The sequence below is a fragment of the Crocodylus siamensis genome, chromosome 7 (assembly GCF_052110815.1).
Source record: "Crocodylus siamensis isolate JL-2025a chromosome 7, ASM5211081v1, whole genome shotgun sequence".
Lineage (NCBI taxonomy): Eukaryota > Metazoa > Chordata > Crocodylia > Crocodylidae > Crocodylus > Crocodylus siamensis.
Window position 1 is genome coordinate 79,764,026 of NC_143401.1, and position 12,758 is coordinate 79,776,783.

At 40.2% G+C, this 12,758-nt stretch overlaps 1 protein-coding gene across 1 annotated transcript in view; it reads right to left on the minus strand.

Moving 5' to 3' along the window:
• Positions 1–12,758, minus strand: part of ZRANB1 (zinc finger RANBP2-type containing 1) — a 79,204-nt gene that overhangs the window by 3,518 nt on the left and 62,928 nt on the right. Inside the window, exons 8-10 of the mRNA XM_090057536.1 lie at positions 12,422–12,542; positions 11,608–11,737; positions 237–466 (exon numbers count right to left, since the gene is read on the minus strand). Coding sequence (XP_089913662.1) covers positions 237–466; positions 11,608–11,737; positions 12,422–12,542 — 481 coding nt within the window. The remainder of the gene's footprint in view (positions 1–236; positions 467–11,607; positions 11,738–12,421; positions 12,543–12,758) is intronic.

A 12,758-nucleotide genomic window follows, 5' to 3' on the forward strand; every position in this document is an offset into this window, starting at 1 on the left:
GTTGTACATTTGCACTCAAATAACAAGTAAATAAGGGTTCACAGACTTGGAAAGCATCCTTTAGAACAGTCTAAAATGATGGGGAAGGGAACAGAAGTAAGGAAAGGATACAGTATGGACTTTAGGCCAAACTGCAGAGTCCTTCAGTACCCACAATTAGAAACATCCATGGAGGCGGGGAGGGGGATAGAGAACAGGACATGCGATACACCAGTTTTAGTTACAAAATGTCTTACCTCTTGAGCAGAGAGGAAGTGAATGTGCAGCAATTTCCTCTCACTGTCGACCAATGGTAAAAAGGTAATGGTAACATCATCATCAGTGTTCAGGTTAGCACCGGCACCTCGATTGCCATAACCATCATTCTCCATGGCAACCAGAGCAGAGAAGTGGCCCCTTGTGTAGCCCAGAGCAATAGGACTTTTCCAACAAAAACTCTGTTCCCATAACAAAGGCAGATACACACCTAAAAGACAAAAGGGATAGACACAGGCCTGGGACCTTCTTTCATTTTACAGACTCATCACGTTAGAAGGGACAAAGGTGATCTAGTCCAACTGTCTGCACAGATGAAAGGGTTCACCATTTCTAAACTATCCTCAGACACATGCCTATGCAGCCTTTGCTTGAATGTACCACCTCCGCCAGCCTCCTAGCCCTGCCCCCAGAAAGAGTGGCTGCAACTTCCATAGACCGCTCCTTCTCCTGCCCTACAGTTCAGCTGTTTTTCCTGAGACTATCAACCTGCACTCCTGGCAACAAACTTACTGCCTCCTGCCCTGCCTGTGGCTAAAGAGAGCAGTTCTCCCTGCTCGTTATGGCAGCCTTTCAAGCATTTCAGAACTGCTATCAAGCCCCCATTAAGCTGCAGACTGAACACGCCCAGTTCCCTCACCTTGCCCTCATGCAGCTACATCCCAACCCCTTATCTTTGCTGATCACCTCTAGATCCTCTCTTCTGTCCTAAAAAAGTCCTTCTTAGAAATGCACACAGCTGGAAGCCCACCCAACAGTGACAGGTAATGTCTTGAATACAAGGCTTCCCTGAATAACTAGCATTTGCTCTTTTGACAAAAGCACCACATGGCTGACTCACTGAATTTGTGATCCCCCGTACCCCCGCTCCCATCCCATAACCTCCAGGCGCTTCTCAGCAATGCTGTTGCCGCACCAGTTTATCCCCCATTTACAGCCATGCACTTAGTTTTTTATTCCCTAGGTATAGCATCTCACATTTATTTTGTTGAATTCATTTTGTTCACAGCCCAAATGTTTAAGCTTATCAAGATTCTTTGACTTTTTTTTTTTTTTGATGGAAAAAACATACCCACCATGTTGCAGCTGTCATAGAAGCATAGAAAATTAGGGTCAGAAGGGACCCTCAGGTCATCCAATCCAATGCTCTGCTCAGAGCAGGACCATCCCCAGCTGGATCATCCCTCCCAGGGCTTCATCTAGCTGGGTCTCAAAAACCTCAAGGCAAGGAGAGTCCACCACCTCTCTGGGTAGCCTGTTTCAGGGTTTTACTGTTCTCTTAGTGGGAAAATTCTTCCTAATATCTAATCTAATCTAAACTTCCCTTGCTGCAACTTGAGACCATTGCTCTTTGTTCTGTCATCCGCCACCACTGAGAACAGTCTAGCTCCTTCTTTTGAACCCCTCTTCAGGCAGTTGAAGGCTGCTGTCCCATGGAAATGGATCCATTTTTCAGCACAGCCAATCACTACTGGCCTACCACAGTGATTCTCAATCAGGGCTCCACAGCACCCTGGGGCACTTTGAGATCCCGTCAAGGGTGCTGCCAGATGCCGCACAATGTTGGCACTATTAGGTGACTGGCAGAGCACCCTTGGTGCCTGCCATTTTAAGGGCTTAGAGCAAGCAGCAGGGCAGCCAGCACATGTGGGCCAGCCCTGATGAGGCAGTCACATGACCAGAGGAGGGCCCTGTGATTGGAGGAGAGGGCCAAGTAGCCTCCATTTCAGCTTGGGCCCTCAGGGATGAGACAGCAGTTTGCTGCTGGCAGCTGTGCAGAAAACACCACCCAGCTGAGCTGCTGCTCACAACATCATGGAGGTATATGGGCAGAACCTCTGGGGAAGGAGGCAGCTCCAGGTCCTGGGCATGACCAAAAAACTACATCCTGCTGGGGTAGGATGGTCTGGTGCCCATAGCAATGCCAGGCCTGTCACCGCCCCAGTGAAAGGCGAGTAAGGGGCACCTTATAACCCCTGCTCCCACAGTCTTTTAGGTTAAGCGTGCCCTGAGCAGAGTTGGTAGACGCAGGCGCCCTGAGCCAAGTGAGCACTGAGAGGTCTGAGGCCTAGGTGCCATATTTAAAACTGCATTTTTTGCCTCTCCGCTGATGACATGCAAGCAGTGAGCAGTGGGGCCCCTCGACTGATCAGCAGTGGGGGGCACATAGGGGAACCTTCAAGGTGAAAGGAGCCACTGCACAGCCTACTCCTGCCGTGAATTTGGTAGGCCCCTAATGATCCACAACATAAATCCAGAGGTTTCAAGATGGGGATCCATAGCGTTAAAAATGCTGACCTGTTGTGGGCTTTCTGAACAAAAAACCTGCTCTAATATTTTTCCATAATGTCGAGTCAAACACAGTTGAGAACCACTGGCTTAGCAAGAAATTATGTGCACAATCTAATTCAATATAGTTAAAGTTGGCACATAGGTGCACTTATCGTTCTAGCTGTCACTGCAATACTGTTCCCCTAAAATGTATAGTACAATAGACAACAGTAAATTTAACAGTTGTAACAAAGATTTGTTTTCAACCACTTGATCTGATTAAATTCTGTATCATAAACAAATTTATCATTTTCTTTAAAAAAACAACCAAGAATTAACCTGATACTTTCACAAATTATTTAAAAATATTATTATACCATATATTATGTAGTACTTAAGATGCATGGCAAACTGTCCCTGTCTGGCTAGACAGCCTCAAAATGCTGCATTAAAAAGTTAGAACTGCATTAATTACTTATATCAATTAACTGAGAAATGCTAAAAGGTCATACTGTTGTCTTTGATGAAAGCAGGTCAGTCAGTTTAAACTTAGACAAATGAGAACCACAGACTTTGAATGAAGCTGCAGTTTTTCCAGATCGTTTTTAAAAGCAAAGCAAGCAAATTGGTCAGGCACAGCAACTCTCAAAGCATAACTGCCTTTCTTTTCCTCCAGGAACACGAGTAACTCTTTACATGTACCCCAGCAAGACAATTCAAGCAAAAGTATGCCTTACCTTGTGACAATTTATAAATAGCTGGGTACAAACCAAGTGCATATGTAGCATAGCAACCTTTAATAGCATAGCTTTCTCCAGTAGGTTAGCAGCTGAGGCTGCAACAAAATAAGCCCATCTCCTCCTTGAACATTAAGATACTGAAGGGCAATACTGAAAAGGGCACCTGTTAAGTCAGCCATTCCCAAACTAGGGGTCAGAAGCACAACAAGAACGTAACTGCAGATCTGGGGCTTGCAACCAGAAGTGGAGATGTCAACAGAAAAGTCTGGCAACTGCTTCTGTAGGTTATCTTGCGTTTCTCCAAGCCTGGAGAATGAAAACTGAACGGTGACACTTGCTCATATCAGGTTTCTGGAAGCCTGATGTTTAGGTTTTAAACTCTCCAAAGAAATGTGTCTGTTTTCTCTCTCATTTCTATCTTTTTCTAGCTATACAGATGTTTCTAAGTGCATATTAAAATTCTATAAAAGTCTAAATGTGGAGGTGAGAGTCATTTGGCAGCTCCCCTGTAGTTTATTCCCTGTCAATGAGAATATAACTTTCAACTATATCCCAACTTTACATTTGATTACCTTGATTTAAAAGTAGCAAATGGCAGGATAAAAAGGATAACCATTAGCAAAAAAAGAAGCAGCAGCTGTGTGTCTAAAGTAAATGAGATTATCCAAAGGAATGAGGAGCGCAAAGTTACATTGAAAATACATGCTAATAGCTAATGCAGTGAAAAAGCTCCTGTAATTCCTGGAAATTAATTCTGCGTAGGTGGGTAAGCAAATTATTTAACATATTTTTCATTTCAATACTGGTTGTGCTGAAGTTTCAAGTCAAATCAAGCATTGAAGAGAGAGCTAATTTCTTAGCGCTGAATGCTTGCACTTATAAAAATGCATATTACAACCTAATTTGCATAACAGCACTGTTTTTAAGCAACACACCATGCAGATGAGACCACCTCCACCACAACTTGAAAAAGTAAGACCTCTCAGATATGCAATGTTACAAGCTTCAACAATAACAGTCCCAATGACATAGGAACTCTTCTTTTCTATAATCACTTTGGTTGCCCCCAAGCCCCTCTCTTCAGGACTATGGCAATTAATTTTTATAACAAATTTAGGATTTCATGGGCTCTGCTCACTTCTTGGCTCTTAGGCTCTGTGACTAATAGGACTAACAGGAGAGGCCCAGGAGAAAAGCTCCACCAAACAGTCAGTTGCTGCTAACAGGATTTCCACAGCTATCAAAAGGAAGCCTGCTTCAGTTAAACAAGTTTCTTTGGGTAAATCTGATATCTTTTATTACACCATATCAATCTTTTATTATACCAACCAACTTTTGAGTTGGTCTAATAAAAGATATCAGATTTACCCAAAGAACTTTGTCTGCCTATGTCCTTAGACCAACACGGCTACAACCTACACTCTTGCTTCAGTTAAATGAATCCTTAGCCCTGTGTTCAAGGTATTCACCACTAGGGGCCATATATGAAACTCATCTCCTAAACCATACCTTTTATGACCTTTTTCCTAATATAGCGTTTTGCAAATTTTTGGTACCTGGGGCAAATTTTTTTTTCTGGATTAAAACTGGTGGCACACTTCACTTGCCAACCTGCAGCCCCCGTCCAGCCACATTGGACTGGCATGGCCAGGGCCCATTCAACCCATTTTTCATGCCACACTCCCACTTCTCTCTCAGCACATCAGTGTGCTACAGCATACCCTTCAGGAATCGCTGCCTAAATGGCTTATATCCAAATTAAAAGGGCATTCACATAAAGTAAACTTTCCACACACCTGGCATCCATGTCTGCCCAAACATCCAGAACCCCACCTACTCCTCTGAAACAAAGACCCCCCTCCACGGACAGAGCATCCCCAGTCCCACTTATCTGCAACACAGTGTTAACATTCCCTGTCCCTGTTCAGTCCCATCCATCCCTTGTTGGGAATTTGAGGCTGTGCCAGTAGCAGTATCTCTTACCGATTCCTCCCATTTCTCTCCATCTTACTACTGATTGGCAGGGTTATCCCTCTCCCTTCTTCTACAGTTCATGGGACTTACAATTAGTCTTAACAGGCTATGAGGTTCTCACAGCAGCAGCAACAGCAGCTCTAGTGTGGTGCTGCTACTGCCACCACAGCTCCCACAAGGAAGAAGCAGAGGTACCCAAGGTCTACTAGACATTAAGCTGCACCACAGGAAAATGTCAGAAAAGTTATGGAAGCCCAATCCATTCATATTCCTCTGCTCCGTTTAACCACAATAAGCTCAACTGGTGCAAACTCCTGTCCTCATCCATTTCACTGCGTACAGTGCATTTATACAAACTACCAAGTTGGAGCTACTCACAACTATAGGCAAACACCTCCAAAGCAGGAAGGAACAACCTATTAAATCTTCCTCCTGCTCTTTAGTCTTCATGAGACTTAAATTAACCAGTGAATCTCCTACTCCCCCACCTTGACGGTTTTTTGCAGCTAAAACACAGGGTAGAGTCTTTTCAGACTATTCCAGTTCCTGTGTATGTTAAGATTAGAAAGCCACAAAAATAAAATCAATCAATCAATCACTACATACTAGTAGATTTTTCAAACTCTGAACTCCACCAAGTCTAAAGTTTCACTTAAAAAAGGTAACTTTGGGTACCTCTACACATTGCCCTATGTCACCATAGTGATGCACTACATTACTGTAGTGATCACGTGAGTCTACACGTGATTGGCAGCTACTAGACCACAGCAGCACGCTCCCCCATTTTAGCACACTGCAGTGATGAAGTAGCAGCAAAATCTAACATGCACGGCAAGGTATGGGTAGTTACTGTGTTGTGCTTTAGTACTTCCAGAGGCCTTGTTTCAGTAGATGCATCAAGCCAATACAATTACATATTGATGCACGTAGGCTGCAATGGCAGGTATTGGTACAACATTGTGAGGCAGCTAGTTAAAATAAGTTTGAAGTTAGCTCTGTCCATGAAAAGGAAAGAATTTGATGCTTCCCCTCTCCAGCACCAAAACTCATCAACTATAAGCTTGATACCAGAAACCAACATTGTATCATAATGTATTCCTGGTTTAAGATTCCTCATTCAGCTGTTAAACCTCCAGGGTCCCACATATTTCTGCTTTTTATAATTCAGTCATCTGTTGTCACTACACAAATCTGAAGTACAACAAATACCTGAATGAGGCAAAACAAGTGCATTGCACTAATCCAGAGAAGCAGAGAAAAGTAGTAATGGATAATTTCTGCATCACCATTCAGATCACAAGCATCAGATGGGTCCTTGATTACAGCATGCTTCTGCCTAGTGAATGAATACACATAACTTCTCTTTTGCCCTTACGAGCACTTCTAGTCACTTCTCCAGTAATTATACCAATTAGAAACAAATCAGGTTCTTATTAAAATCTGGACTCAATCTAAAAAGGACTGCTTTTTAAAAAAAGTGCAATTTTTCAACGAATTCTAAAGCTGAGACAGTTGTATATGATAATGCACATATACCAAGTGAAATGTCAAACTTGACTGGGAATCTGTTACAATAAAAAATAATGATTCTGTAAAGATGGAGGTTGTGGGGATGTTATTAAAGCTAGAGACTTAAAAGAATGGTTTGTATTGACTTATTTTCCTAATAGACTGTTTTATGACTTGTCCAGGACCAACTCAGTATTGCTGCAGCCCTCTTATGTATTACATGTGTAGCCTTTTGTTAATGCTGTGCAACCATAGGTTTTGGTATAAATGTTTTTATAGCAAGTTGATGCATTTATTCTAGGTACTTGGAGAGATTGGCATGGATCATTAATATTTTGAAGAGCAGCAAGTCAGTATTTTTCCCTCCCATCTTTTCACAAAAGTAAACAACTATCCATATACCTACAGATGGCCAGGCATGTAAAGTTTGTTAAAACACCATGGAGGAGATTAAACTGTTTCTTAAAAATTAGACCTCAAGAAAGTAAAAAAAAAAAAAAAAAAATAGCAGTTTTAGATTCATAGGTTGAAATGTTTTAAACAGCATCTGCCAACTAGTGCTACAATCACAAAATTTCTATTGCAAAAACACACCAAAAGTAAGAAGGAACCTCGGAGCCACTGAGCCAGAATACTGCAAGGATTCTCTACTCCCTGCTCCTACAGTCCTTCTAAGGCTCCTGACAGATGTTCATTTAAAGGCATGATGGGATCCGATACAAGATTCTAGCAATCGTGCTTCCTGCCATGCCACATGTCCAGGGCAGGAAGCATGACTGTGGGATAAAACATGAAAGCCCACGGTACCCGAAAGCTGGTGCAGGGAGAATCTGATCCCAGGCTCCCCCCACACCAGTGAGCAGCAAGCTTCGTTCCCTGGGTCCCCTCCATTGGGAACCCCAGTCAGCTGTTCAAAGCTCCCAACTGCAGGAGCACACATGGAGCTCCCATGCGGACTAGATGCTCCTATTACCTAATGTGGGCTTCCAAACACAGGGGAGCATGGTGTGCTCCCATGACTGGGAGCCCCTAGTGATTACTCCCAGCCACTGGTACGCACCAGTCTTGAAACAGTCCAGTGTACTTCAGAGACTGGGTGCACTGGCCACATATTCAGTTAAAGGCATGATTGGAATCAGCCACAAAAAATTTCTTCTAAATATTTTGTGTAATAACTTTGTGGTTTATTCCTCATTTCATCACACCATCAACTGAATGAGCAAGTGGCCAGGTCACTACTTAAGATGCAATTAACCAGTTAATCACATCTTAAGCGTTACATCTGTCGGTTTTAGGGAGAGAGATAAGGGGTGGGAAATGGAAAGGATTAAGGGAGCAGCTTCAGTGAAACAGAACATTCAGCAGCTGCAGCAGTTGTGATTGACAAGATAAGGATGGGTCCATGATTTTTTTTTTTTTTTTTTATTGGCATCCTTTAGTCTGCAAGAAATCATGGATGTTGCAGCCTATGTATGGCATAGATGGTTTGCTGCATCTCGTGTGACCAAATAGTCCAGTCTGAGATTTGCATGATCTGTGGTAGTGGTTGCAAATGTACATGTCAAGGTTGGGTATTTTGGAGCTGCTTGGGTCCATATAAGCATGTGAAAATTATAGTATATCTTAGGAAGATAGTGTTAAATGCCTGAAACAGCAGGAGTTACAACAGTAATTAAAAACACTAAGTGTAAAACTTTACAAGACATTAATTACTAATTTTGGCTTCTATGGTTACATCTACACTTGACTAAAGCTTCCCCGCATAACACAATGGAATTATTTTGCTAAGCAGCAGAGAACAACTGACGTACATGTATATCTCAGCTTCAGTGTTTACAAGTGCTGATGGAGTTTCCTTATTCAAATAATGCCAATTTGAGTACTCAGAGATGCTAAGTTCATATTAGCAAGAATTACTACATTTTTAAGATTTATTAAATGGATCCAATTATATAGATTGCATGGGAACAGTTTGTCTCAATGTATTAAGCAAAAGAAGTCACAAGAGAACATAAATCAAGCTAGGATTTACCATCTTAGCTTCACGTTCAAGACAAGGAATTTCAGAATGTGCCTCATTGTTTCCTTTTGTTTTAAAACCTCTCACCACATCATGAAATTAATGCTGTAACTGGGTGTACATGAGATTTAGAAAAATGCTATCACTACTGTCCATTCTGTATGTGTAAGGAAGCAATAAAGGGTCAGTTCACTTTTATCAATGAAAGGACCATCAACCAGATGTTTTTGGAGACTAATTACAGCAGAAACAGTGGACAAGAGAAGTCAGACAACACAAGCTCTCTTCTAGGCCATTTCTTTGACCTAGAGAAAGTCAAAATGTGCCAGCTGCAGTTTGTCTGTAGAGTAAAATGTCTCCATGTCTGCAAACTGCACTGAGACCCCCAGATAGAAAGCCCTGTCAGTCTAAAGTAAAGAATGAATAGTCTCTGGCAGTAACAGCTCAGTGGATTCCAGCATTTCTTCTTTCCTCTCTCGCACTATTAACCAGCCTGACTATTCTAAACTACCCTTGAAAAGTCATCATGGAAATATACTTGCCAAGGCACAGATTCATTATAAAGAGAGATAAAAAAATTAAAATGTAACTATCCAAATAAAAAAGTTCTCTCATCTCAAGAGAATAAAATTTAGAAAGGTTTCTGGAAACCTAATAAAAAACTCAAGGGAAAACAAACAAAACAAAAACAAAAAATAAAGGTTCACAGTTTTGGGGAAGTCACTAAGAAAAGTGTCTAGGAATGTCACAGGAAAGTCTCTAGGTCATATACAGACCATAATCTAATCCTGGAACCTTTGAACACCCTACCTTGTAGAGATGTTTTAAGTTTACAGTGAAAAGGAATAGTCTTGATCTACTTAAATTAATCTTTATGCATGCTATTTGGGATTATTAGAGAAACAGCAGCAAAGATGACACCAGTGTACCCTTCACCCCCTCCTAACATTCCTGTCTAATTTTTATTCCAAAGACATACATGTACTAAAATGTTAGCATCTAGGATACATGCAAGTGCTCAAACATATTTGGCTTGCAAAGCAAAAAGCCCATCTCTGGATATCAATAAATGCCAGCCCCACCGAGAATGAACTGGTCACTTAAACAAGGTAATATCTTTATACTCATCCTAGGTTGGTTGGGCTTTTAGCCCAGAAAGCTAAGGAAAAAAAAAATCAGATAAAAGTTGACCAAGGTATGCACATTACTTCTTTAATAAGTTAAAATAAGCATAATTCTAGATAAACAATTTCTGTAAAGCATGCAATTAAGTGTTTGAGAAGCAACTGGCTACTGTTGAAAGCAAGATGCCAGCTGTAAGGCCCAATTTTTGAACAAGAATGGTAAAACACTGACAGTTCCTTTATTTCCACCTCAGTAGTCTATCTCCCCTTTCATCTTCTCTACCTTTCTTAATACAGCACCTTACCTCTAGGACAGAGGATGACTCCTTTAACTGTTCCTACAGGCTGCAGCACAAATCACCTGAAGGGGCGCTGTGGAGTGACAAGGCATACATACCCCTTAGTCCTGAAAACTACCCAGCAGATACCTTTGTAAGTTCTAGTCTTTTACAAGCCTGGGAAGTAAAAGTGGGAGTCCAGAGTTCATTTGAGGCCTCCCACTTTGCTGAGAAATTATGCATCTTTAACTAATGAATGCTTTTCTCTCAATTAATGAAATATACTGAAACTCTCAGTGCATTTAAAAAAAATACAGGAATTGTTATCAGCATAATTTTTATACATGGTGAATTAGAAATTCTATCTGTAATGCTGTGGCACTTACTAGACCCAAGCAAGGACCAGGATCTCATTTTGCCAAATGCTATATACCATCAAAATAAAAATTGAACTGTACCAAAAGTAAAACTACATTCCAGATGATTTAACTACAGAATGTTCTTTATAGTTTGTTTTTTTTAAGGTCTCTAGATTTGAGACAAAAGTTCAAAAGAATTCAATGCTTTAGATTTCTTTCTGTTCACTTTATGCTTCAAGTTAGAAAACAGTTTTAAGATAGATAAAAACAACTGCTGAGGAGTGTTACATCTTATTAAATAATTTAGCAACTTAAACAATTATTTCTCTCAATTTGAGAATTTTAAATTTAAAAAAAACAACAACTTACATTTCAAAAAGCAACTGCGTCTTTAGATGAGAACCTTTTACAATGTGGATTTCTATTACCCGAAATGCTACAGTTCCACACACCCAAATCTGACAAAGCAGTGCTGTAGTTTCTGACAAACACTATATTGCAGGGCAATGTATTTCATTAAACAAAATATCAACTTTACTCTGTTTGAAACCAAGATAAGCTGCACCACAGACAGGCAGTTTTGTTGGTCACTTGTTTTTTCCTTGATGTAACACCTACAATTAATGGCTTGTACCAGTCCAGAAAAAACTACTGCAGACAAAACCTTCATTATTGCCATCCTCTTCCTGCACATAAAGGCCTGCTATTACCACTCTCATTATATACTTGTTTCTTTTAGCTCCCAAGATGTAATAGTGATACTTAATATGTTGGATGCAATCCTCAAGTCTATAAATATTGTGTTAAGTGGCATTTAAAACATTAATCCTTTCATTCTTGATATAGCCAGAGTGCTTCCTGCCAGCAAATCTTGTTGACTTAATAATCAGACTCCCAATATCAACTGAACTACTGATTGAAAAAACAGATTTAAGAACTAGAGACTTAAAAACAACAGACACTTAATAGGAATTTGAAAGGAGCTTGGTACAAGATATTGGTAGCAGGTAGATATAAAAATTGGACTTTATACAAATTCATTACGTAGTAAAGATTATAAAAACTGTTGAAGCTTACCTTGAAAACGTGTATATCCTAAAGTTTCACCCCTGAAACTCTTATAATATTTTACTCCATAAACTATAATTGGTCTTCTAAGAATGTGTGCAAGTACAAAAATGTGCGTCTGCTCCAAACTTGCTCCAGGCTGTACCAAAAAAGAAAAAACAAGACAATACTAGGAATAAATATTTGACATAACTTTTGCTCCTGCTATCTCATTAATAAAGCAGTTTCTGCATTAGTTCTGTAAAACCCATTTTTTCAATCCAACTAAAAACTCTCTTGAAATAGTGAACAGCATCCGGATTCCAAAATCAAAAGTGTTTCATAGAATAGTTCACTTTGAGGAACCTAAAAATACAAGTGACTGTAAATACAAACTGCATTTCAATACAACAGCAGCAACTATAGCTCCAGCTGCATAAGTATTCCATTCTAAGAGATGATTTTCAGTTGTAAAATTTCACTTCAGTTCTCTCATGATTTTTGTTTTTAAATGCCTGAGTTTTAGAAGGCACCTGGGGAAGGAGGTAAGGTATTAAACAGAACAAGCCAGAAATTGTCATTCACTGCACAATTTTCTACAAGCTTAAGCCTGCCAGCAACAAAAACAAGTATTTCAACAGAACTGTTTATACCACTGGTTAGACTGGAACTTTTAAATTTGATTTTCAAATACAATTTACAACTCAATGGTGGGAGGCATTTATCCTTTCAGATTGCTAGTTTAAAAAAGAGCTGATAAAAAACTATATTGGGAGTAAACACACCACCAACTGGTGGAATTCCTTTCTTTTTTCAAAGCAAGATTCTAAAGAGACAGTCTTACCTGACTAGCAAGAGAAAGTATGAATGCCCAATCTTCCTGCCACTGTTCCTCTCGCAGAGAGAAATGTAAACCAAAGCTCTGAGAGTACCATGACTCCCACTCTTTCCAACGGGTGTAGAACCTACAACAGCATACATAGAAGAGATGCTAAAATACTTGCTCTCAATTCAAACTACTGAGTCATAGAAATGTTGAATAACCATATTCATTCCCCAGCTCAAGAGGCAGAGTTTACTGAAGCATATTTGTTTCCATCTTACAAAAATATTTTAAAGAGAAAAAAATCTTGTGCAACTCTGCATCTTAGCTCTTTCATGCTGGCAGTTTCCATTAGAAT